General features: G+C 43.1%; 1 protein-coding gene across 1 annotated transcript in view; it reads left to right on the forward strand.

Moving 5' to 3' along the window:
• ANTXR1 (ANTXR cell adhesion molecule 1) overlaps positions 1-25,089 on the forward strand; it is a 168,673-nt gene that overhangs the window by 122,080 nt on the left and 21,504 nt on the right. Inside the window, exons 15-17 of the mRNA XM_060251262.1 lie at positions 8,546-8,641; positions 9,032-9,199; positions 12,127-12,207. Of these exons, the coding sequence (XP_060107245.1) occupies positions 8,546-8,641; positions 9,032-9,199; positions 12,127-12,207 (345 nt within the window). The remainder of the gene's footprint in view (positions 1-8,545; positions 8,642-9,031; positions 9,200-12,126; positions 12,208-25,089) is intronic.

Genomic DNA, 25,089 nt, shown 5'->3' on the forward strand with positions numbered 1-25,089 from the left:
GATTGGGAATGGAGTTTATAAAGAGAAGATCCCCTCTTTGTATGCCATTTTCCTGACTGGAAACAGTCCTGATGAGCCACTGTTTGCTCCACTGGGGAAACTTGCATGGCACTCATCAATACATATAAGTTTTCCTAATGGGGCAAATAGCAGCTCATTGAAGCTATTTCAGGTCAGACATATAGCATGAGGGGAAGGCTTAAGTCCCCTCTCCCTGCATGCCACAATCTCAGTCCAAACCGGGGCTCTGTACATCTGGGAATTAAGTTGCAACAGAAAACTGGCAGTGCTTGTCTAGTTTGAAAGGACATATGGTGAACCTTTACCTTTAGACAAGTGTAGCATATAGTTAGACACTGAGACCGATTTCCCACTAGCTTTATGCCGTTCTCACTCTCATCTTCTCTGCAGGGCTTCTGTTGGATTTCACACTATCTGCCCCTGGGCTGCAACTCGCTCTGCCTCTTTCATGCAGCAAACAAAATCCTCTAAAAACCAGTTTCTGTTTGCTGCACGAAAAATGCGAAGCTAGTTGCAGCCCCAGGGCAGATAGTGTGAAATTTGACAAAACCCCCGCAGAGAAGAGGAGTGTGAAAGTGGCGTAAAGCTAATGAGAAATCGGTCTATGTTAGGAAAGTGTGAACTGGAGAAGCAATCTGATTGAAACTGTAGCTACTAGGGATGTGCATTTGGATATATCCAGTCCTTATCAGTATTTTTAGAACTATATTCTGGATTTGGATACACATTAGAGAATCTATCCTTGACTATTCCTGGAAATATTGAGACATCTCCAGGGCTGGCATCATTTGTGCTAGCATACAACCTGGGGGTCTGTTTTCAGCACTAGTATTGAGTGCTGTGTTAGTTGAGGAAAAAATATGTCCCAACATACACTACAAGGTATGTTGATGGCTACTGTCTGATGGCTTCCTGCTCTGATGCTGAGATTCCTGAAAGCATTTGTCTGGCCATTGGTGGAAACAGGAATAGATGGGCTTTTTCTTGACCCAGAAGTGCTCCTCTGATGTTCCTGGAACTCAGTATTCCTAACACAACTGCTTTCGTAATAAAAAAAAAAGTTATTATTATTCATTCCCTCCCCCACAAAAAAAATATAATATGTTTCTTGCCTTTGTAGCACAACAAACAAATCTGGAAAACATGTGAGTGGTGGAGAGTCAGAAACCAGAGTTCTCTTAAGAATAAACATTATTTGGGCAATAATGTTATTGGAATAAACATTATTTGGGCAATAATGAACAATTTGGGCAATCACTGAAAATAATAGTAAGTGAGCAGAGATAGTTATTTAAACTCTTCCCAATATGTTTCAATCTAGCATGAATGATTATTTCATGTGTTCCAAATTGTCCCTGATGACAAAATTTGCTCCGTGTTTCCAAGATATGATGCTCCTTCAGGTCATGAGTGATGAAGTCCAAATGTGTAATGCAGGACACATAAGGATTTGGGAAGGGGGGGGAGGTTGTTATGGTGATGTTATTTATGATGGCAGATCTTTGGCTACAAAAAGTGTTTCCAGTTTATAAAAATAAAATATATCCTAATTGCAAGTGACATAATCCTAATTGCATATTTCCTCCCCTCCTCACTCCAAATGGAGGCCTATAGATGTTCAGTTTCTAGTATCTTTAGGACATAGCCCTAAGGCCAGTCTCGTAGTGTGGTGTAGTGGTTATAGTGTTGCCCTCGAATCTGAGAGACTCAGGTTCAAATCTCCACTCTGCCGTGGAATCTAATGGAGAGGGGAAAAGGTGATGCTGTTGGTTATGAAAAGGCTATGCAATAATAAATCCTTCCCTTTCCCAAGGAAAGGTGGAATCAATGAGGCAGGATCAGTGTGAGTTCACAAAGAAAAACACCAAAAGAAATGTCCTTTTGTGGAACAGACACAGCAAAGTCGAAGCACCAGCATGGGAATTTTATTCACCATAAATTAGCAGTAAGCCCACTACATGGAAAAGGTCTGGGTGACCTTGGGCCAGTCACATACTTGTAGCCTAGCCAGCCTACCTCACAGAGTTGTTGTGGAGATAAAATGGAAGTGAGGAAAAGGATGTAAGTGGCTTTGAGTCTCCATGGGGGAGAAGGGCAGGTTATAAATGAAGTAAGTAGATAAATAATATCCTAGTAAGGCAGATGGACAGGCGTCTCTGGATTCCTACCCTCCGATCACTGCTGGTAGGTTATAAACCATGCAGCATACATGATGCAAAGGAGAATGAGAGTTGCTGGGATGACAAGCAACAGTAATTAACCTTATTAATTAAGGGGAGGGACAGCTAGATGGGAACATGCTAAGTGAAATGATTAGATCTGGGACAGCAAGTTGGCGTGAGTGGCCCATCCCAAATGGCTAAGTCTGATGATGCAAAATTTCAGCCATACTCAGGACCCATTCTCAGGTTGGGAGAGAGAAGTCCAGTCTTTGTGCTGTTGCTGCCAAATTCAGTGAGGGTGGAAGATAAACAAAACTCCCAACAAGAGGCTGAAGGAAGGGAAAAGGGGAACCTGAGCAGTAAAGATGTAGAAAGATGAATGGGGAAAGAAGAAAAAAGTGGGCTGACATTGATGTTAAGGGGGGGGGGATAAAAAGAGGGGAAAACAATGATTCTGTGGTGGAGGGCCAAAAGAGGAGACTAACAAGGAAAAAGTCCTGTAGGGCAGAAAAAGAGAGAAAAGATGGAGGAACTGAGGGGGAAAACATTCAGAGGGACCTGTGGAGTAGACAGGAGGTTTTTTTTTTTTTTTTAAGGGGGGGTGCAAATGCAGGAAGAAAAAAAGGAGAGTGTTGTAGGGTGCAAGGAGAAAAGGAAGGTTAACTGAGAGAGAGTTACACTGAAGTGTGAATGTGCTGTGTGATTCAGACACAGTGCTGCGGAAAGAGAGAGGCAGTTCACAGAGGGACCCAAGATGGTGTCAGAGAAGAAGAGGCTACAAGGATTAGAGAGCAACATCTTATTCCAGCGTAAGCTCTTATGGACTGGAGACCACTTGTTCAGATGCAATGAAGGAAAACAAACACTGAGTGAGAGTTCTAGTAACCATATTTGCCCACAGCCGCTTTTGCCATGTAGTCCACTTGAGTGAATAACCATGTAAAAAGGACTCTCTGCTCCCCTGGCAGATGGGATGTGCCTTTCCACAGGCACACAGGGCCTACTTCACCTGTTCTGGAGAGCAGAAGCAAAAATCCCACTCAGGTTCAGGAAGAGTGCTTCTTGACATTGCTGTGCAGTTGACAGGCTCTTCTCTTGCTGGGCAGGGGACAATTGGCTAGAAAGAAAACAGCTGGGCCTCCTCCTGTGCCTTTAGCAGGAGTCATTAATTGAAGCCTTTTCTTAGAACGGTGCTAAATAGGACCATTGCTGCAGATATCTGCTTCAGTTGCAGCAACTAGATCAAAAGTTGGTCTTCTGGGGACTTGACTGGGCTGTTTCAAGTTCATTCTTCCCTTATCATGAGAAAGAGGGGACAGATAGCACCACCTTCCTGGACCAGTGTTCTTTCTTTTGCACAGAAAGACTCCTTTTTTTGCTTCTTTTTCCCTTGTAGCCACAAAATTTGCTGGCATCTTCTTTCCAAATATTTCCTTTGCTCATGTTGCAGAAATGGAGTCTGTAAACACATTTCAAAGAGGCTGATCCTGTCATGGGATTGTGTGACTCTTCTTGTGTTTTCTTTCTGTTTGGTTTTGTCATTTTGTGCCTGTGCGCCCTTTTCTGTTCTGGCCCACTGGCTCCTCCTGCCTTGAATCTTAAATGGCTCAGCCGGCTTTTAAGGACCTGCGGAGAGTTTCTTAAGCTTTGGTATTTCCTGTTGTGCGAAGGCTGGGCTGTGCAGTAACAAAGTGAGGAGAGGAGGGAAAGAGAGACACAGAAAGAACTGCTGAAGGAAAATATTTGGATGGCTTTGATCCCAGATTTCAAGTTAAAAAAAAATCTGTGCAGAAAATTCCATGCAGAGAGAATATCTTTAGTTGCCGTGATGGATCTCTACAACTTTAACTAGAATGAGAGAGGATCTCAGGCTGCCTCCAGGCGGCGGAATCCTCTACAAGCTCATTTATATATATTATATTTTATCCTGCACTTAATTCCTTCAACCTGCCCTGGACAACTAAAGCTAGCTCGATCTCCAGATACTATGCAGGGTCAGTCCTGGGTAGTATTTGATGCAAGGAATACCAAAGTTGTGATATGGAGGCAGGCAATGGCAAACCACCTCTGGATGTCTCTTTCCTTGAAAACCCTACAAGGGTCATCGCAAATCAGCTGTGGCTTGATGGCAAAAAACAAAAAAGCAAATGAAAATTTCTCCAAATATAGTGCTAAGCCAGAAGGAGGGGCAAGTGCTTCTGACTGGGTTCTTCTAGGGCTGTGATCACACACACTAAATATTGCACTTTCAATCCACTTTCCAACTTGATTTTCACTAAGGTTGCCAGGTCCGACTCAAGAAATATCTGGGGACTTTGAGGGTGGAGCTGGAAGCAAGGGTGTGACAAGAATGGCTGTACTCCAAAGGGAGTTCTGGCCATCACATTTAAAGGCACTGCACGCCTTTTAAATGCTTTCCCTCCATTTGGAATAATGAAGGATAAGGGCACCTTCTTTTGGGGCTCATAGAATTGGACCCCCCCAGTCCAATCTTTTTGAAATTCAGGAGGGGGGGTGTTTTGAGGAGAGGCACCAGATGCTCTGCTGCAAATTTGGAGCCTCTACCTCAAAAACAGCCCCCCCCCCCCAAATCCCAGATACCCACGGATCAATTTTCCATTATACCCTATGGGAATTGGTCTCCATAGAGACTAATGGAGTGCCCAGCAGACATTTCCCTCCCCCACTTTCTGCTAACCCTGAAGTGGGGGGGAGGGCCTCCAAACCAGGCGATCCCCTGCCCCCACCTGGGGATTTGGTAAGAACAGAGGATACTCATTATAGATGTGTCAAAAACAACAGAGTTCGGGTAGCACAAACAAACACCATATATTCAATTGCTCATAAATTGCTCATTCCATATACTCAGACTATACAAAACCTGGGTAGTGTTGTGGGGTTGGTCTCTTGTGATTGGTTTTGCACTAGGCGTGTCTAGTGCAAAGACATGCCTAGTGCAAAACTGACCAATAGGAGAGACCAACTGGCCTGTGAGGGGAGGGGGAGAAAAAGTCCAAGGAAATGTGTATACTTTTAAAGGCTTGGAAGTGAACTAAAAAGATAAATCATTACAAGAGGACTCTGAGATGCCCAGTGGGGAAAGCAAACTGAAAGCAAGCTCAGGGCTGAAAGGGAGGAAATCAGTGCAGAAAGAAAAGAAAATTTGATTGGAATGTGCAGGGGAATGTGGGGGGGGGGGGGGACTCCTGATGGTGATGCACAATGAAAGTAAGGGAAATAGAGATGCAGAAAGGTCCTGTGTGAATTGGCAAAATCCAGTTGGAAAGTGTACTGAAAGTGGATTGAAAGTGTATTATTTAGGGTGTGTGACTGCAGGTGTTACAAGAGACAGGGAGCTGTTTTAGCACTCCATGTCTCATTCTCCCTCTTCTATCTAGCATCTGGTAAGTATACCTTCTGCACATTCACAAGTTACAGTGAATGCACATATAATCCATGTTCAGTGTACACTTGAGTATTCTTTATATATGGGTTGAGTAATTATCTTGTTATGTCCAATGCATTTACAGCTTTAAATAACACATTTATTCAAATACTGGGTCCCAGTTTCATTGGTAGAGTAAATACGCAGCAGATCTTTGACAAACAGGTGTGTACACATGCATGCAGGTTGCATGTGCATTTACTGCAAAAGGGCTACATTGCACATATGTTCCCTGTATGTGAACAGTGGTCCCACCTAGTCAGGGAAAGAAATTTCAAGAAAGCAACACAAGCAAGAGTGTGTTTTGGAAATTTCCCCTCTCTCATGAAACAAGAGCTGTATGTGCTGTGTATGCTGTACCCTGCCTCTTATTTTTCTATGGTGAGTACATACCAGAGAGATATTTCATTGTTTCTTCCCCAAGCCCCTCATGTATAAAAACATCTCCCCAGCCTCAAGTTTATGTATCTTGGAGATAAGAGACTGCATTCCATGCTGGCTGCTAGGATAAGAATGTAGCTGTCGGGAACAGCTTCCAAACTAGCTTGAAAGGTATTAGATGTTAATTTTGCCTCCTGCTTGGCAGAATTAATGCTTGCAGCTTTAAGAGGAGAAATGATCCTCTGTGATAGCTCAACTTCTGACTGAAATAATATGATCCTGAGTTAAATTATGAGTGTTCATCCCTATATGGCCGAGGACCTGCCTACCGTAGGGACCGCCTCTCTCCATATGTTCCTCAGAAAGCACTGAGATCTAGCTCTCAAAATCTTTTAAAAATCCCTGGACCAAGGGAGGTTAGATTGAAAACAACGAGGGAGCAAGCCTTCTCAACAATGGCTCCCCAATGGTGGAATCAACTACCAGAGGAGGTGCGAGCCCTGCGAGACCTAAATCAGTTTCGCAGGGCTTGCAAAACTGCCCTCTTTCAGCTCGCTTTTAAGATGAAACCCGGGATATGACATCTAGCCATCCTATACATACTCTGAACTGTAGCACCTTAATTGATAATTTATAATGGTTTACTGTTTTATTTAATTTTTAACTTAATCTATGAATGTAACTTAACTATTTTAACTGTTTTATAGTAATGATTGTATTTTACCGTAATCATGGTACTTACCATGTCTTGTTAGCCGCCCTGAGCCTGCCTTTGGCGGGGGAGGGCGGGATACAAAAATAAATTTATTATTATTATTATTATTATTGGCCTTGGGCTAAGATCAGGTGGACTGTTCATATATACACCCACAGCATACTAATGGTTTTTAAAAATTCTCTTATAGAGGACATAGTTCTGTCACCAGTACGGGGAGACTGAATCCAGTACTGGGAGAGCCAGTTTGGTATAGTAGTTAAGTGTGCAGACTCTTATCTGGGAGAATGGGTTTGATTCCCCACTCCTCCACTTGCAGCTGCTGGAATGGCCTTGGGTTAACCATAGCTATCACAGCGGTTGTCCTTGAAAAGGCAGCTGCTGTGAGAGCCCTCTCAGTCCCACCCACCTCACAGGGTGTCTGTTGTGGAGGGAGAAGGTATAGGAGATTGTAAGCTGCTCTGATTCAGAGAGAAGGGCAGGGTATAAATCTGCAGTCTTCTTCTTCTGGTTGTGGAATAGACATAGGCCTGTGATAGAAGGGCCATGAGTTCATCTGACCCTAGTGTAATCCACCCTGAGCCTGCTTGCATGGAGGATGGAATATGAATTTGAAGAAATAAATATATCATTGAATGGATGGATGGATGAATAAAATAAAAGGATTAGATATAAGAGCAGCCCTGCTTGTCCAAGAAAGCAAAAATAAACAGGAGTCTTGTGGTACCAGAAAGAATAACAAGTTTTATTCTAACATGAGCTTCACAGACTGAATTAAAGTTTCTGATGAAGTGGACCCACAAAAGTAAATCCTGTAATAAAGCCTTCAAGCATCTATAGATTTGAGAAAGTCAGATTCAAATCCCTACTCTGCCATGGAAGCTTGCCAGGGGTAAGCATAGGCCAGTCCCATTCTCCCAGCCTGACCTATCTTGCAAAGTGGTTGTTGTGACTAGGGATAAGGTAGAGGAAGGGGGAACAATGTGATAAATCACTTTAGGTTCCCATCATGGGAAAAAAAGGTATAAGCAAACATTAAAAATAAGCATGATATCTTTGAGTACCAGATGCAAGAGACCAGTTTCTGTGCCTTGCTTGCCAATGTCTCATAGGATCTTACTGACCTCTGTTGGAAACAGATTGGGCACTGATAAAATTTTGGCCTAACCAGCATAGTTCTTCTGTTCTTAATGTTTAACATATCTCAAAAAGCAAAAGCTTAAAGCAACGTGGTCTACAAATGTGGGGAGGGGTTGCTATAGTATCTCTCATAATCTCTCTCAGCTTGGCTTCGCGAACGAACGAAGATTTAAGAAGGGTGCAATAGTCCACGTCTGCTGCAGGCTCGCTGGTGGCTGACAAGACCAATGCGGGACAGGCAGGTCCGGCCACAGTGGCTGCAGGGAAAAGTCTGATTTAGGATTGGTGCTGTAGCAGTGCGATTCTTCCTCAATCTCCTTTTGTCCTCTCATAATATTTATGTCTAATTATCATTTTATGTAGATCGCATTAAATCTAATGTCTTCATTTGCATAATTAAAAAATTCTGTATCCTGCTTTCCTTTCTGATGGGGTCTCAAAGTGGCTCATCATATTGTTCTTCCTTTCTCTGCTTTATCTTCATAACACCAACCCCATGAGGTAGGTTAGGCTGAGAGGTTCTGATGGCAAAGCAGGGATTTGAACCCAGTTGCCTCAGTCTTAGTCTGCCACTGTAATCTCCCGCACCATGGCAGCTTCAGCCAGTTAGTTCTCCTTTTCCTGTTACCTAAAGTTTTATGGAGCATCTTTCTTAGTGGGTCCTCCTTGTTGACCTTTTAGGAAGAAGATGATGATGGACTTCCCAAGAAAAAGTGGCCAACAGTAGATGCTTCCTATTATGGTGGACGTGGTGTTGGTGGCATTAAGCGAATGGAGGTAGGTAAACACAACTTTTCCATGCTTGTGGGGGTTAGTTTTAAGATGAACACATTCAGTGCTCCTGATATGTGTAATTGCAGATGTGCCCAAGTAACCCTGACTCTACCCAGCCAGCACAAAGAAGAAAGGTGGTGCAGACCAGGTTCAGAAAATAAACTTGCTAGTTTTTCTTGTGAACCATACATTTCCTATGTAATATTTGTCCTGCTTTCTCTAGCACTCAGGGTGTACACCCAGTGAATTACTGTGAGCAAAAGTATTCCTGAGTTGGACTAAAACATCTGGCCTCTTCTAAAGGTTGCCCATATACTGTGGGAATCAGACAAAAGGGACACTCAATGCTATGAGTAAATGGCATGGAATGCTGCCATTTTTCTTTTTCTTTAGGTTCGCTGGGGAGAAAAAGGGTCTACAGAAGAAGGTGCTAAACTAGAGAAGGCCAAGAACGCTCGAGTCAAGATGCCAGAACAAGAGTATGAATTCCCAGAGCCCAGGAGCCTTGGAAACAGTATCCGGAGGTCCTCTTCTCCCGGGAAGTGGTATTCTCCAATTAAGGTACATCTTTAAACTGAATACATAGCAAAGGTAAAGGTAGCCCCCTGTGCAAGCACTGAGTCATTACCGACCCATGGGGTGATGTCACATCACAACGTTTTCTTGACAGACTTTTTGTTACGGGGTGGTTTGCCATTGCCTTCCCCAGCCATCTACACTTTTCCCACAACAAGCTGGGTACTCATTTTACTGACCTCAGAAGGATGGAAGGCTGAGTCAACCTTGAGCTGGCTACCTGAACCCAGCTTCCACCGGAATCGAACTCAGGTCATGAGTAGAGCTTGGACTGCAGTACTGCAGCTTACCACTCTGTGCCCTGAATACATAGTAGCCATTCATTATTATTCTCTCCCTGGAAATATATATACCCCTTCATCCTCTTTTCATTCACAAGAAGAATGGGGAGGGAATGTTTTATTCAAAGTAGTCTGATGTCAGGCTGGTTATAGACTGACTACCATAACCTTCAATGGCATTGATTTGGTATTGCACACTGTAGGCATGGATAACTTCCCAGAAGAGAATAAGGCATTAAAAAAATGTAATGGATTAATGGGAGATTCCCAAATCTGTGTTTCCCTGAATCTGACTTTTTAAAAATGTTGCACACTCCTACTAATCAGCAAGTAATCCTAGTTTTTGGAAAGCTGTAGTCTGCCATGATTTTCTGACAAGCTAGCTGTGGTTTATGCATGCCATACAAACCAGGAATGAACCATAGTTTGTATCCCAAATTTCAGGATATGCACAAACCTTGTTTTGTCAGTTTAGATGTAACCTACGTGATTTGAGGGCATTTCTGTGGAATGTTCAGCCTGGCTCCCATTTGAGCCAACTGGGTAACTTTACTGGGGCAAAACAGAAGTCCATTGGCTAAATAAAGATGGGCATTTATTCCAACATGAGCCTTTATTAGACAGAGATCTGATGCTTCTTTTATTTAATGAAGACAAATAAAAGTGCAATAAAGTTAGACTAACACACTAATTAAAGAAGATGCATTCTGAAGTATGAGAAAATTAAATGACATCAGTAAAGGATTACGTTATGATACCACATGTTAAAGTTTCTAAAACATGGCTCTTGTTATTACACATTTTAATGAGTGAGGATTTGAAAGCTAAGTTTACTGGGGGCCCAACTAAACTTGTAGCAGTGACATTTTCAAGTATTCTTTAGTAGAAGTGCCAAAAATCTTTTAATGAACATGCAGGTTAAGTGCATACATAACATGGACCATGGTTTACTTTAACTAGAGTTACATTTGTGAAATCAGATTTGACTTGCAGACATTCACTCAGATCCTCAATCACCTCAACAAACGGTAGTTTCTCTGCCTTCCCCCTGGCCAGACATTTCTATAGCCAGGAAGAATGTGAGGACATTGCAGGGGAATAAACAAGGATGTCTGTGTTGGTATGTTACGCGAAACCATAATTAAGGCCAACCATGATTAGTAAACTAACTTTGTGATTCCAGATCCTAGTCTGATGAACCCTAACCGATCATAATCTGTGGATTGGCCCACATTTGGACAATCTCATTTACTATAATGTTTGAACTCAGTTGCAGCCACTAGAGTCAGGTCATGTGCAGTTCACATATGACACAGTCCTTGGTAAAATCCTACCATCATTTGTTCTGCCGCCGTCTGCTTCCTTGCAGTGCAGCTGCCTCCAGCGTGCCGAGTTCCATCACAGCCTCTGTTTGGAAGGAAGCATTTTCCTTCTTCGAAGCAGATCTCTGGCTTCTTTCAAGGGACAGGAAGGACATTAAAAGTCCCTGGAGGAAGGAAGCCAATGTGTGTGCGCATGTGTGTGTGTGACTCTCTCTCCACAGTTGGCACTTGCCATTCTTGTATTGTATTGTTATTGGCCCTCCTAAATCACTTGCAAAACAGCCACAATTTTTGAATGTTGTGTCATCGTCCTGTTCAGATCAGAAGTGGGTTCAAAAGGTGGTGGTGGGGATGTTGCTAGGGAAGCCTTGGTCCCAGTTTGTCATTCCACTCACAATTGTACAAATGCAGGTTTGGAATCTCTGTGTCCTTGCAGAGTTCCTTTATCTAACAATGAAACTGCAGTGGCATTTGGGACTTGTTGCAGTTAGGGCTGTACTAAAAACACCAAAATTCTCTCCTAAATTAACCCAAACTCTGCAACAAGAAAAATTGGATTATGCAGCCTGTAAAGAAAACTGTAACCACATTCCTGTGATTTCCTTCTTTTATATAATTTATTCGGCTAATCATTCTATGGAGGGAGGACCTGTGTGAGATACTGGAACCTCAGTCACAGACCAGATTTGTCTTCTGTTCAGTTGCATAAATCAAAATATCCACCCATATTCTATTCAAGTAGATTAAGCAGTGGGGTTTTGCAGGCCAATTACATTTTTTTTGTTCATGTCAGTCCCTCATTGCACACACCGAAAGCACAAAGGGATCAACATGAACAAAAAGCAGGGTTTTTTTTTTGAGCAGGAACGCAGTTCCGGCTGGCTTGCTGTGAGGGGGTGTGGCCTAATATGCAAATGATTCCTTGCTGGGCTTTTCCCACAAAAAGCCTCATGTGAAACAATGGTGACATCAGGGAGCATGGCCTAATATGTAAATGAGTTCCTGCTGGGCTTTTTCTACCCAAAAAGCCCTAACAAAAAGTTTTAATTGCCCTGCAAAACCCCAGTGAATAATTTACTAGGAGGAGTGTGAGACTAACTTGTGGCTCTTAATCTTAAAACCCTTTGGAAAATGCAAACTATTCTCAGAATAGTTGTTAAACCTCCTCTTGGTTTGACTATACCTATCTATCTGTTTTTCAATCAAGCAGTCTGAGAAATCTGATGCAAATGTTTCCAGATATCTTCACAAAGCATCAAAAAATATGTACATGGACTAACAAGCTAAAATGTATTTGTTGCCATTGCAGGGAAAGCTGGATGCCCTCTGGGTCCTGTTGCGGAAAGGTTATGACCGTGTATCTGTGATGAGACCCCAGCCAGGAGACAAGGTACTGTCATCATTCTCTGGTAACTGGTTCTGTCCAGAATTTTCTAGAAAATGGATTTAAGACTTGAAACGGGTGCTTGAGTCAGTTTGCCATTTGTCAAAGTGCTTTCTTAAAAGACAAAAATACTGTATTGTCAATAGAGTTAAGAACTGAAATATATGTAGGTTTGGAGTTTTGTGCCTTATAGAGGAGAGGCTGTATATCACTGGGCTGCAATGCACAGGATTCAGTGTTAGCCTCTTGACAAAGGAAGAAAGGGGACACATTATCCTCTTTCTCTCATGCAGCAACACACACCCACACCTCTTGGAGCAGCAGCAGCAACTTCCATCTCTATTGTCACACCACAGGTTCAAAGAAGGTATTGTGAAATGCAGGTTTGTGTCTCAAAATGCCTCTTTAAGAATGTCAGCCTTCAGTTTTGCCAGGGTTTGACTCTCATTGGGTCAGACTGCCAGTGAATACATAGAACCTTTTAGTAACCTGTTAGTCAGGCTGTTACTCTTTTGTCTCTCATTTGAGAACCAGTAGCATTGGGTAGTACCAGGCCTTGGATTCAGCAGGAGGAGCGCAGCTCCTGAACCTTCCCACCTTGTCCATTGAATAGTAGGTGCAGCTGCACAACAATCCTGGATGAGCTCCACCACCTATTTTCTACAAAACAATCCCTGGGTAGTACTATTACTTTTGCTGTGCCCTGGTCGCTAGAACATTTTTCCTTTCTCTTACCTTAGGGCAACCTGCTATCCTGTCTGATCTCAAACTTTTGACTGCTTATGCACTGCTCAGGCCACATTTGCATGTAGGGGTGTGTACATCAAACATTTTTTGATTAATTTGAGAATGGATTTGGGGAGGACATGTTTTTCATTATCCCAAATTTTGGGGACTCTCCTTGCCTTTGGCATTTTTTCAGGGGGTTTTGGGTGTCCCAAAAATTCTGGAATATCTTCAATTGCCCTCCATTTTTTTGCCCCTCAGAGGCAGCAGGCAGGAGGGAGAGAGAGGGAGCTGGTCTTACCAAACAGCTGGTTGGTATCTCTCGCCCTTTAAATTGTAAAGAGCCATTATTTTCTAAGGGAAGACCTACTGAGAGTGGCCAGTTCTACTCTGCATAGGAGATTACTGATTTTAAAGGTCAAGTCTTCCGATAGAAAATAATGGCCCTCTAAAATGCAAAGGGAGATGCTGCCAAACAGCAGTTTGGTGGATCATCTTCCTCTATTTCCCCCTTGGCTTATGGCCTCTGAAACCCAAAACACTCCCAAAATTCCAGGAGATAACTTCTTTGTTTCTCCCAGAATTTGGGAGTGTTTGAGAACCATTTTGGATATCCCCAGGCTGACCTGAAACAGCTAATTTTCAGTTTATTTTTGGCTTGGGTTCAGTTTATTTTTGGCTTGGGTTCAGTTTATTTTTGGCTTGGCACCTCCCTACTTATGTGTATTACTGACTTGGTAAAGGTGTAATGTTTTTGGTAGTTTGACTCAGACTCCTTTCCTCTGGTGTAGTGGTTAAGAGCAGTGGACTGTAGTCTGGAGAACTGGGTTTGATTCCCCACTCCTCCACATGAAGCCAGATGGGTAACCTTAGGTCAGTCACAGTTCTCTGAGAGCAGTTCTCTCAGAGCTCTCTCAGCCCCACCTATCTTACAGGGTGACTGTTGTGAGGAGAGGAAGGGAAGGTGATTGCAAGTCACTCTGAGACTCCTTCAGACAGTGAAGTGTGGGGTATAAAACCAACTCTTCTTCTTCTTCTCTCATATGCAAATACCTCTCCCTTCCCTTTTTGATTGGAAGAAGCACCAGTATCAACAGTAAATGTGGTTAGTTTGTACTAGAGATGTTGAGGGAAGCCATACTCCTGTGACTCAAAGAATGAGCTCTGGCAACTCAGAAGGCTTGTGTTCAAAGTCAAGTGAGCCAAGGGTTGCCAGCCTCTGGGTGAAACCTAGAATTCTCATAGAACTACAGCTGATCCCCAGACCACAGAGATAAGTTCCCCTGGAGAAAACGAAACCTTTGAAGGGTAGATTTTTATGGTATCACATCCCCACAGAGCTTTCTCCCCTCCCCAAACTCCCCCTCTCCAAAATCCACCCCCAAATCTCCAGGGATTCCCCAACCCAGAGTTGGCAACCTTAGGTGAACCTCACAGCTACCAATTTCCTGTTCGGTTCAGATGGTATATCCAAGCAAATAAAAAAGACATTTATCGGGACAGAATCAAAAGCCTAATAAAATAGTCCAATTTTGGTATGCTCTTTAGGAACTGAGATTTTAGTTCTAATTGCTTTTTTGCTCTTCTTATTCAAAAAGCTTGGTTTGTTAACACTTGATTCTTAGGGAAGTTGGAGGTCCAACCCAAGGTCGCAATAGGTTTTTAGTGGAGTTTGAAGTTAATGAGATCAATAACGTTGGTTTAATGCTCTTTTATAGTTTGCATTGAAAGGGGAAAGTAGGAGGGGGTTTGTATTCAAGGAAAGGAACGGAATGTGCAGTCCCTATATATATTCCTGATCACTAGACCATGGCTAGGAGATTGGGAACATTGTAATGCAAGTTACAAATCTGATTTGGTACAAATTTGTTTTAAAGTATCTAAGGCAAACATCCTCTCTGCTGAATTCTAGCTTACTGTTCATCTCAAAATATCTGCTAAAGTGGCTGGAGTATTTTTTGTTGTAAATGCAAATAATGCCCTCATACAGGACATTCAGGAGTTAAATGGGCCTTCCACCAGAAAATTTCGCTTGTACGAAGAGGAGCAGCTGCATTCCTGTACTGCTTCTGGCTTGTCTAAGCTTCCATATGGGACATTTCCTGTTTCTTTAAATGTTGTTACATTGCAAAGCTAGTAACGATCCCTGTGCGGCAATGACATAACTGGAAGGGTGATGTAATAGCAGCTGAAGCAATGCAATAATACTGGAGACTGTGCGTGAGATTTCTGGGCTAAAGTAAGAAAGGTAGGCAGGTTATTTTTTTCTCCCCTGCTCTCTGGCTAGAGACAGTAGAAGAGTCTGCAAGAGATTTGAAAGTGGTCTCATAAATGTATCATTGCCATTGGTGAACATTGCTTTTGTCCACTGGTAGGTTTATCAAAGTCAAATGCAAAAATTGGACTAGTGGCTGCACCCAAAGCAGCAATTATTCTTTTGAATGACCTTCAGCCTTCTGAAAAGCTTTGATCAATCTCTGCTTCCCTTGGACTTTTCCCCACTTTTCTCAACTGCATGTTATATTTTCTTCACCTTTTTTCTGGGCCTTGGCAATCAGACTACTGTCATGCAAGTTCTGTGCTTGGAAATCAAGTGTGCATGTATGTGTAGGTCATCTTGGAGAGGGGATTCATATTGCATGGAGAAAGAGAGATTAATTCCCCCCATTGCCATGAAATGGACCCAGAGAGGTGCTGTTGCCTCACTAAGGATACTTGCATGCTGCTCCTTATTATGTGTGAATTACCTAATGGAGAAGTACTTCAGTTACAGTTAAGAAACAACCTGGCTGGGCAGGATTCTGAAGCCTTCTTTTCTTGTGATCTCTGTACTGTGTGTTTGGGAATTGAATTCCAAGTATGCAATATGCAGCACATGTCCAATTGCCAGAGTGAGGATGCAGAGGAAATTTGACGTGTGGTTAGGGCCTTCATTTCACATCTAACAAACAGAAATCCAAACAGGTATCAGCACCATGCAATCAAAATGAGTATCAAGCCCCCACCTTTAAACCTGTGAAGGAGGCAATGTGGAATCAGATCCTACTTCTAGCTACCTCTTTGTCTAACAGATATCTAAACACAAGTATCTTAGAATCTGCATTAATCATTTTTTTAAAAGGACCCTGAGAAGACAATTACACTTCTGAGATTTATAAAAGAAACAACCCCCAGCTCAGGAACCTTCAAAGAGAAACCTGGGAGAGCTTCAAAGTGCCACAAAAATGCTCTCTCCCTGGACCAAATGACGCATTCATTTTGCAAACAGCATTGCCCTGCATTACATGAAATTTCCATAGATATAAACATAACATACAGCAAGAGTCCCTTGGGCAGGAAAGAGGCATTAGGCGGTCTGCAGATTTGCTGCCTGGAAAGCACAGATCAGATTTCTTTTTAAAATCCATAATTCTTTAGTCACCAATAAATTCCGCTTTAGGAGAAGATTGAGATGGCGCTCCCTTTTGGATCAAATAATATCGCTTTCCAGTGTAACTTACTTAAGCACAAACACACACTACTGTAGCTCCTAAAATAATTGTAAAAATGGCTTAGAATGGGCTGTGGGCATGGCTGTTCCCCAGTAATGTCACATCTAGCAGACCTCAAGTCAAGAAGCAAAGAGGTCATCCTGGGATGTAGATGCATGCACAGTGCTTAAGAAGAGCCCTTCCTCATCAGACTAATGTCCAACAGTCAGTTTCTAATAATAGCCTCTTAGGCAAGAAACTTGTAAGCAACAATATAAAGGTCATTGTCATACCATTTGCTATTCAGAGATAGACTGCCTCTGACCATGGAGGTTTTCATTTAGCTGTCATGCCAAATGACTGAAGATGCAAATACTCAGAGCCAAATTAGACTGAAGGTGAGTTGATGAGAGAAACAGCAGGGGTGAAAAGTTAAACATCCCTTTCTCAAGTGTCCCAATCACAGAACTTCAGCTTCGCATGTTGTTTGATCCTTAGTTTTGGATTGACTCAGTCTATAAATGTGTCATGTCTAATTCCTAGGTTCTTGACCTAGACAGAGGCCTTTCTGCTTCACATATTCTTGGTTGCCCTACAATTTATCCTGTACAGTTGGGGGGTGGGGGTGATATATGCTGATGGCCACAAGTCTAGGACTGTGCAGATTATGCAGTTCTTTGGGATGGAGTGTTTGTTGCAATATCTGGGAGGGATTTCATAACTTCTAGTTGAAAATAGTTTTTCTGATCCTGTTTTTTTTCCATGAGTTGTTGACACACACAAGAGACAGGTTCCAGAATGGTCTGGCCAGGTTGTAGCCAGCAGTGTCTTAAAAGATCAGCCTTGTGGCCCTTAAAGCAGAGAAACAGCTGAACTGGGCCATCAAGGTTTATGTTGTAGAATTGCAAATAGAGCACCAGGTGTAAGCAACCACATCAGAGAAGCTCTGTCTGAACGGTTAGGAGAGCCAGAAAAGGACCCACATGAACACATATGAAGCTTCCTTATCTTGAATCAGACCATTGGTCCATCAAGGTCAACATGGTCTATTCAAGTTGAGAGCAGCTCTCCAATGTCCCAAGTACTGATCTTTCACATCACCTATCACCTGATCCTTTTTTTGTAGCTGGAGGTGCTGGGAATTGAACCTGGGACCTTCTACCTGCCAAGCAGATACTCTGCTACTGAGCCACAGCCCATCCCCAAGAATGTCCCACCACTCACACATCTGTCCCTGATTGGCCCTCACTCATTGCTACTAATTCCCTGCCTTTCCTTTGGATTTTCTACCAAGGTCTATCTACCTAGACAACTTGCTGAGTGCTTGTTTTTCTCTAGTCTTCACTCCCACCCTCTGTTCCAGTTTTCTTACTATATGCAGAGATTATTTGAAGAAATTGCTTGGCAAGTGTACGGTGGGGTGGAAATCAAAGCAAAAATGATGGAGCAATGCATGGATGTGGCTCTGGGAGTTGCAGCCATTGTTTGCTAGCCTGTTTGTTTGTATACTTCATATTATTGATTGCAAGGCAAGGCAAAGCAAAGGGCAAAGCCTTGCTTCTAAGTTCATTCGGAGAAATTTGGATTAACAAAAGAGGTTGTGAAATTTCTTTCCTCAGTGTCAAATCTGGAAATGGTCTGAGGTTACCAGCAGGCACAGCTGTTTCCAATAATGCAGAAGGAGGCCAAGGTCACATGGGATTCCTGTGGTCTTCTCACATTCTAAAGAGACTAGGTTTGCGATTTTTGCCTGCATTAATGAGGTTATTTTTACATTCAAGATAAAAGTCCGAATGGAGGGTATCATTCCCTTCCCCCCCCCCCCTTAAAATGAGTACATTTTTATCCCAGAGGATGCAGCACCCATTAATATAAAAAGCTCATTAACAGGAATGGGAACTGGAGACTTTTAATTATAGTGGCGCCCACTTGTGGTATTTTATGCTTGTCTCTTGCATTTCCATTATAAACACTGTTGTTTTTTCAAGAATTTACTAGCCAGCTATAAAAATGTGTTTCAACCTAAAAACTGGCCATAGGGGGATCTTTAAGCTTTCAGAAACCCCATGTTTACCTTTCCCCCCCTCTCCTCTTTATCAGCATTTCTTTAATGTTGGTTTCGTGTGATGACATATGGTTGCATAACAAAGATGTATAAAGAAAGTTTCTTTTATTAGTAGCTATTGTCTCTGTGTGCATACAGAAATATATTGCCCTCCCCTGTAGAATCTATGCCAGTGAAGCTCAAACTACCCAGCTTTCAGGGACAAAGAGCTCATACATTAAAGTATGACCGAACACTGAGAATTGGTGTTTATAGACACACTTTAGGGATTACTTTTGACTACAGAGACAAAATATTTAAGCATAACATTGCCTTTTCAGGCATTTCATCCTTTAAGATATTTCTGTTTCTTTACTAGTCATAAGAACATAAGAGAAGCCTTGTTGGATCAGGACAGTGGCCCATCCAGTCCAACACTCTGTGTCACACAGTGGCCAAAAACAAACCAGGTGCCATCAGGAGGTCCATCAGTTGGGTCAGGACACTAGAAGCCCTCCCACTGTTGCCCCCCAAGCACCAAGAATAAAGAGCATCACTGCCCCAGACAAAGATGAAGATAGAAGAAGAAGATATTGGATTTATATCCCGCCCCTCACTCCGAAGAGTCTCAGAGCGGCTCACAATCTCCTTTACCTTCCTCCCCCACAACAGTCACCCTGGAGAGGGCTCTCACAGCAGCTGCCCTTTCAAGGACAACCTCTGCCAGAACTATGGCTGACCCAAGGCCATTCTAGCAGGTGCAAGTGGAGGAGTGGGGAATCAAACCCGGTTCTCCCAGATAAGAGTCCGCACACTTAACCACTACACCAAACTGGCTCTCCAAAGAGTTCCATCAATACTCTGTGGCTAATAGCCACTGATGGATATCTGCTCCATATGATTATCCAATCCCCTCTGGAAGCTGTCTATTCTTGTAACCACCACCACCTCCTGTGGCAGTGAATTCCATGTGTTAATCGCCCTTTGTGTGAAGAAGTACTTCCTTTTATCTGTTCCAACCCGACTGCAGTGCTCAGCAATTTCATTGAGTGTCCATGAGTTCTTGTATTGTGAGAAAGGGAGAAAAGTACTTTCTCTACCTTCTCTATCCTGTTACTGCTCACTTTGTAGATCAGATTTAGATGCATGCTTTTATGATTGTAGCAAGAAATGCTGTTCTGTGTTTTTAAATTTTTGATGCTGTGTTGCTTGGGGCGTATTGAAAAGGCACAGCATGTAGGCAAGTAAATGGTGACTTTCCACTGACTTGACACTGAGGAAAGAAATTTCACAACCTCTTTTGTTAATCCAAATTTTTCCACATATGTGGAAAGTCACCATTTACTTGCCTACATGCTGTGCCTTTTCAATACGCCCCAAGCAACACAGCATCAAAAATTTAAAAACACAGAACAGCATTTCTTGCTACAATCAGTGACTTTCCACATATGTGGTGGTGCTGTGTAAGAGCAGAGTGTTTGGGGGAAATCATTTAAGTGTGCTGTCTGTCCGGCTTGGTAGTAAGCAAAAAGGAACAACTGAACTCATTTTGCTCAACCATGTAACATTAAGATCATGAGAATATCATTTTGTAGCCTTTATTGATTGACAACAGACAGCTTAATGTTTGCCAGTGTTTAGAAGTCTAAGTTGCAACTGCAGGGATGAACAAGAAAATAGGGTGCCCCCCTGGGATGCACTAGGGATGCCCTGCTATTTTGAAGGAGTGAGTTCTTACTGAGAAACTCAATTTAATTGCTCCACAGTGCTTGATTCTGGTTGGCACCACTGCAGTGTGAGGGGGAAAGCATCTTTCCAAGCAAAAAGTGCTCTACCTTTGGAACTTTTCCTTGCCTGCTCACGTAGTTTGACCCCCAGCTCTTAAAGGTTGGTTGCTAAGTTCTATGAAAGTGAACTTCTGCAAACTTTCAATTGCAGTTTACATAGGATCCCATATTCCAAGTTCTCTAAATTGTGAAATCAGTCTCTTTCAGAAATAGCCTTACTACCACTATACGATGCAGGCTCTCCTATAACAAGCAGTGCAATCCTAACCAGAGTTACACTCTTCTAAGCCTAAATCAATGGGCAGAGAAGAGTATAACTGTGTTTAGGATGGCACTTATTTTTTCTCAGCAGCTGTTAGAGTGTTGGTGAATATTCCAGCATACCACAGTATTTTGGCCAGTGACAGTGAAGAGTTCATAAGTAACAGGCTGCAAGTGTTCAGCTGTAAGTGAGAGCTGCTGAGTTTATGAACATTCTCTTAAAGTGTTTAACAGCTGGTAGAAAATATGATCTCTATGGAATCTTAATAGCACCCATTTTCTAGCTCAGTGTGTGTGTGTGTCTGTGTGTGTGTGTGCAAAAGAGAGATGGATGTGAGTAGGATAAAGTTATATTATCAGGCACAATGCCAGGAGCTGCCCAAGTTGCCCTGAAATACACCACCTGTTGTATTTATTGCTGCTGTGAAATTCAATATATGTGGAATTCATAATATATAGTTTTGTTGTTGTTTTAATTAAGAGGCTCGGGCAACTGCAAGGTACTGTGCTCACATGTGTGACATTTCTTGGCAGCCTTTCCCTTTTTAAAAAAGGCACTTAGGTTTTTAAACAACCAAGCTGCTCCACATTCCAATATAAGGAGCCCTGTGTGCCCCATTACAGACAGAATGAGGGAAAGGTGGAAACCAATAGCTAGGATTAAAAAGACCTAGGTTTGCCAACCTCCAGATGCTGCCTGGAGACCGCTCAAAATTAGAACAGGGATCAGTTCCCCTGGAGAAAACAGCTGATTTGAATGGTGGGCTCTATGGCATTATACTCTACAGAGGCCCCTGGCCCTCCTCAAACCCCTCCCTCCATCGACTCCACTCCCAAAATCTCCAGGTATTTCCCAACCCAAGTTGGCAACCCTAAATAGGCCACAGTTTGATTCAAGAGATCTCACAACAGCACATCCTTTAGCAAGAGAACATGAGGGGTCATATTGGATCAGATTAATGGCCCCCCTATTCCAGCATTCTGTTTCAGCCAGATGCACTCGGAAGGCCTATTGACTGGGCACAGAAGGCAAAGCTCTTCCCCATATGGGTGCCCCCCAGCACTCCTATGCCTCCAGCAAATCCTTACAGCATGGCCTTTACCAATGATGTACCACAAACAGACCATCAGCCAATGGCCAAACTATGTTATATTTTTAAATAAGTTAGTTGGGCTTTTTTTTTTTGTCTTGACTGTAATTGTCCTGAGTTCAATAGCAGCTGCTAGAACTAAATTCCCAAGTGCCACAAGGTTCCAATTCAGCTTATGAATGCAATGCAACAGAAGAAGGGCTTCAGCTCCCCTCATCCCATTCTACTATCCAGACATGGAATGTCCTAAGGGGGCATTATTTGCCTTGCTGGACACATCAGTATACACTAGGGAAGATAGCACAGGAGAAAGCTGAAGCCCCACCTCCCTCCATGCTCTGGCACTGATCCAAATTGGGCCCCTGCAGCACTTGGGAATTTTTTTCCAGCAGCTGCCATCTGAGGGCAATGAAAGGCCAATTCATTTTTTTCAAAATAGTAACATCTAGTTCAGGCCTGTGAGGCAAAGTGCCTACTGTAGGGTTGCCAGGTCTATGTTGGAAAATACCTGGAGACTTTGGGGGTGGGGTTTGTGGAGGGGCCTCAGCATGGTACAGTGCCATAGAGTCCACCCCTCAAAGCAGCTATTTACTCCAGGGGAGCTGATCTCTGCCAGCTGAAGATCAGTTATAAAAGTGAGAGACCTCTAGGTCCCACCTGGAGGCTGGCAATCCTAGGCCATCCTAAGGCTGGCAGTCCCCAAAGGAGCCCCACGCTTGCGAAGGAGAGGAAAGGATCACCTTTAAAGTTGCTATTCCGTAAAGAGTCTACTGGAATGGCATTCACAGATGTACTTCTGTTCCCTAGGGGACCTCTTGTTTCAAGGCAAAAGCCCATCACCAAATGAGACTTCAGTGATAGAAGTCCCAATCCTTGCAATGTGAGGCTTGATTAAATTCACCCCACCCCTGATCAAACTCTCCCTCTCTGACTGCTTTGATCCAGAAGAAGGGGTGCACCAACTTCTGAGAGTGGAGGCACACTTTAAATTGGAAGCATAACTCATGATTATACCCAAAAATGTGTTTATGAAAGTAGGAATTGTCTGTCTGTTGTTTTTCTTTATGATTCCTTTTCTGGATGTGCATCCTGATCAGAAGGAGATTAAGCCAAAAAAGTACCTCATGCAGAGATGTTCAGTCCAGGAACAATTTAATGATTGAAACATCACTCATTGCAAAGATGCACCACAAAATACTCCCCTCACCAGCAGAGAGTGACTGGTGGAAGTAAATAAGGCCAGAGTAGCAAATCATACAGATAGACAGTAGGTCACTCATCTCTGGGTGGGTAGTTTTCATTCATGTGAGCCTTGAAGTATTAAATGTATTAATTAGTCACAAGACACTAAGCAATCTCCTGGCATACAATAATTAAAGTAGCACAATCAAACTTTATTAGTTCTAAGTGGGCAGAGCAAAGTGAAGTCTGTAAACTTTGTACATCTGCTTTGTTCATCTGTAAACTTTTGAGGCAGTCAATGAGTGGCTTATGTGGAAATGTGCTGAGCCAACAATAAATATCATTTCCTTTAACTGGGGGGGGGCAGCTAGGATGAGGGCTCCAGAGGACCTGCAAAGCTGGACACCATTATGAATTTAAGCATTCCATCCAAGGAAAGGAAAGGTCCCCTGTGCAAGCACCAATTGCACCCCCAAACGGAATAAAGAGTCAGACAACAGTAGTTGGGAAAAGGGCCACTTTATTTAACAGTAAACAACTAGGCAAGGAAAACAGGGAGGACGAGCCCTGGGGTCACACATGACCCTGCCAAGTCCTCGAAGGGCGAGCCACCCAACCCCCGGGTGTAGCCATACACGCATGGCTATAACCGGGCGGCTGACCAAACAATGTCATCCCGTATTGCCCACCCCGATCACCAGAAAGGGGTGCCAAAAGGGGATACATGAACCCGATCCGCATTTCAGAGCATTGAGCCGTAAAGCCCATCTGCCTTCCATACGGATCGTACGCACAACCACAGGAGCAGAGGCCTGGGTGCTCGCCGTCAAGGTCCGAATCCCTTGGGAATTCCGCAAAGTGGCCGAATTAGCTACCTAACAACTCCACACCATGGCTAGCAGTACAAGGTAGGCGAAAAACACAACACCAACGGCCAATTCAGGTGTTGCGAAAAAATTCCTACCTGGCCCCTAATAAGGCGACCGGTAAAACCTGTACTGCTGCAGGGTGGGCGGGCGGGCCGACGCCTCCACGCAACTGCGTGTAGAGGTTTGGGGCTGAGGCTACTTAAAGCCTCGCCCCCCGCCCCTTCACAGTTCCCGGATGCCCGGGAAGCAGCTCTTTGATCCTGCCGGGGCTGCAAACGACGGCCCCACGGCGCGCAGCCGCATTGCGGCGTGGCCAGGGTGGGGCCGGATTCTTTCCGACTCTGGGGTGACATCGCATCACAACGTTTTCACAGCAGACTTTTTATAGGGTGGTTTTGCCATTCCCTTCCCCATTCATCTACACTTTCCCCCCAGCAAGCTGGGTTCTCATTTTACCAACCTCGGAAGGATGGAAGGCTGAGTCAGCCTTGAGCCGGCTATCTGAAGCCAGCTTCCGCCGGAATCGAACTCAGGTCGTGAGCAAAGAGTTCAGACCGCAGTACTGCAGCTTTACCACTCTGTGCCACGGGGCTGCTATTCCATCCAAAAGGCTATACAAGACAATGAAACTTTCCCTTCTAAGCACTGAAATATTATTCTACAAATCCTCCATGCTATGAGATTCCATCTGGTCCTTCACACACATTTCTTTCATTTATATATTTACATTTTTTATAGTCTGCCTTTCTAACAGAGACTAGAGGTGGATTACACACAGTGAGTTGGTTCAATCAAAAGAATAAGGCATTGAATAACCAATGCATAAGATTTTAGAAGTCTGGAACAACTAGAAAGAACTGAAGCATGGTGAAAGTATTAACATGACACATTAAGCTGAACAGAAATTAAATAAATTGGATCTTACCTACAATAAATATAGACCCTAATTATCTATTCAGGCAGGTTAGTAAAACCACAATGACCTCATAAGGACTAGAGAGATGCTGAGACTCTTTGGAAGTTTGATTCTGAAGCCAGTGTGTTATATTATATTATTATATTATAATATTGTAATTTTCTGCTCTCTGGAAGAAACATGATGCACATTATCTGTTACCGAGGCCTATCCTGTCATTTTAAAAGAATGTTGTTATGCAGTTTCTGCAAAGAAACTTACCATTGGGCATGGGAGGATGCAAGTAGGAGAGTTCTATTTCACTTGGTGTTGGATCAAACTTACAATGTTGGGTTGAGGGCTAAACCCCAAGTTCCAGCATTTTCTTCTTGTAAAGAGATGTTAAATCCCATTTATGGCAAACCTGGATGACGTTTTTACTGTGGGGTTCATAAATCCAACTACATCAAATAAAGTAAAGTCTATATAGTTGTTAGCTAGGGCCTTAATGTGAACAGTTTTGAAATATTTGACAGGGTTAAAGCGAAAAAAGTTCCCAAAAT

This window comes from Heteronotia binoei, chromosome 12 (genome assembly GCF_032191835.1).
Source record: "Heteronotia binoei isolate CCM8104 ecotype False Entrance Well chromosome 12, APGP_CSIRO_Hbin_v1, whole genome shotgun sequence".
Classification (NCBI taxonomy): domain Eukaryota; kingdom Metazoa; phylum Chordata; class Lepidosauria; order Squamata; family Gekkonidae; genus Heteronotia; species Heteronotia binoei.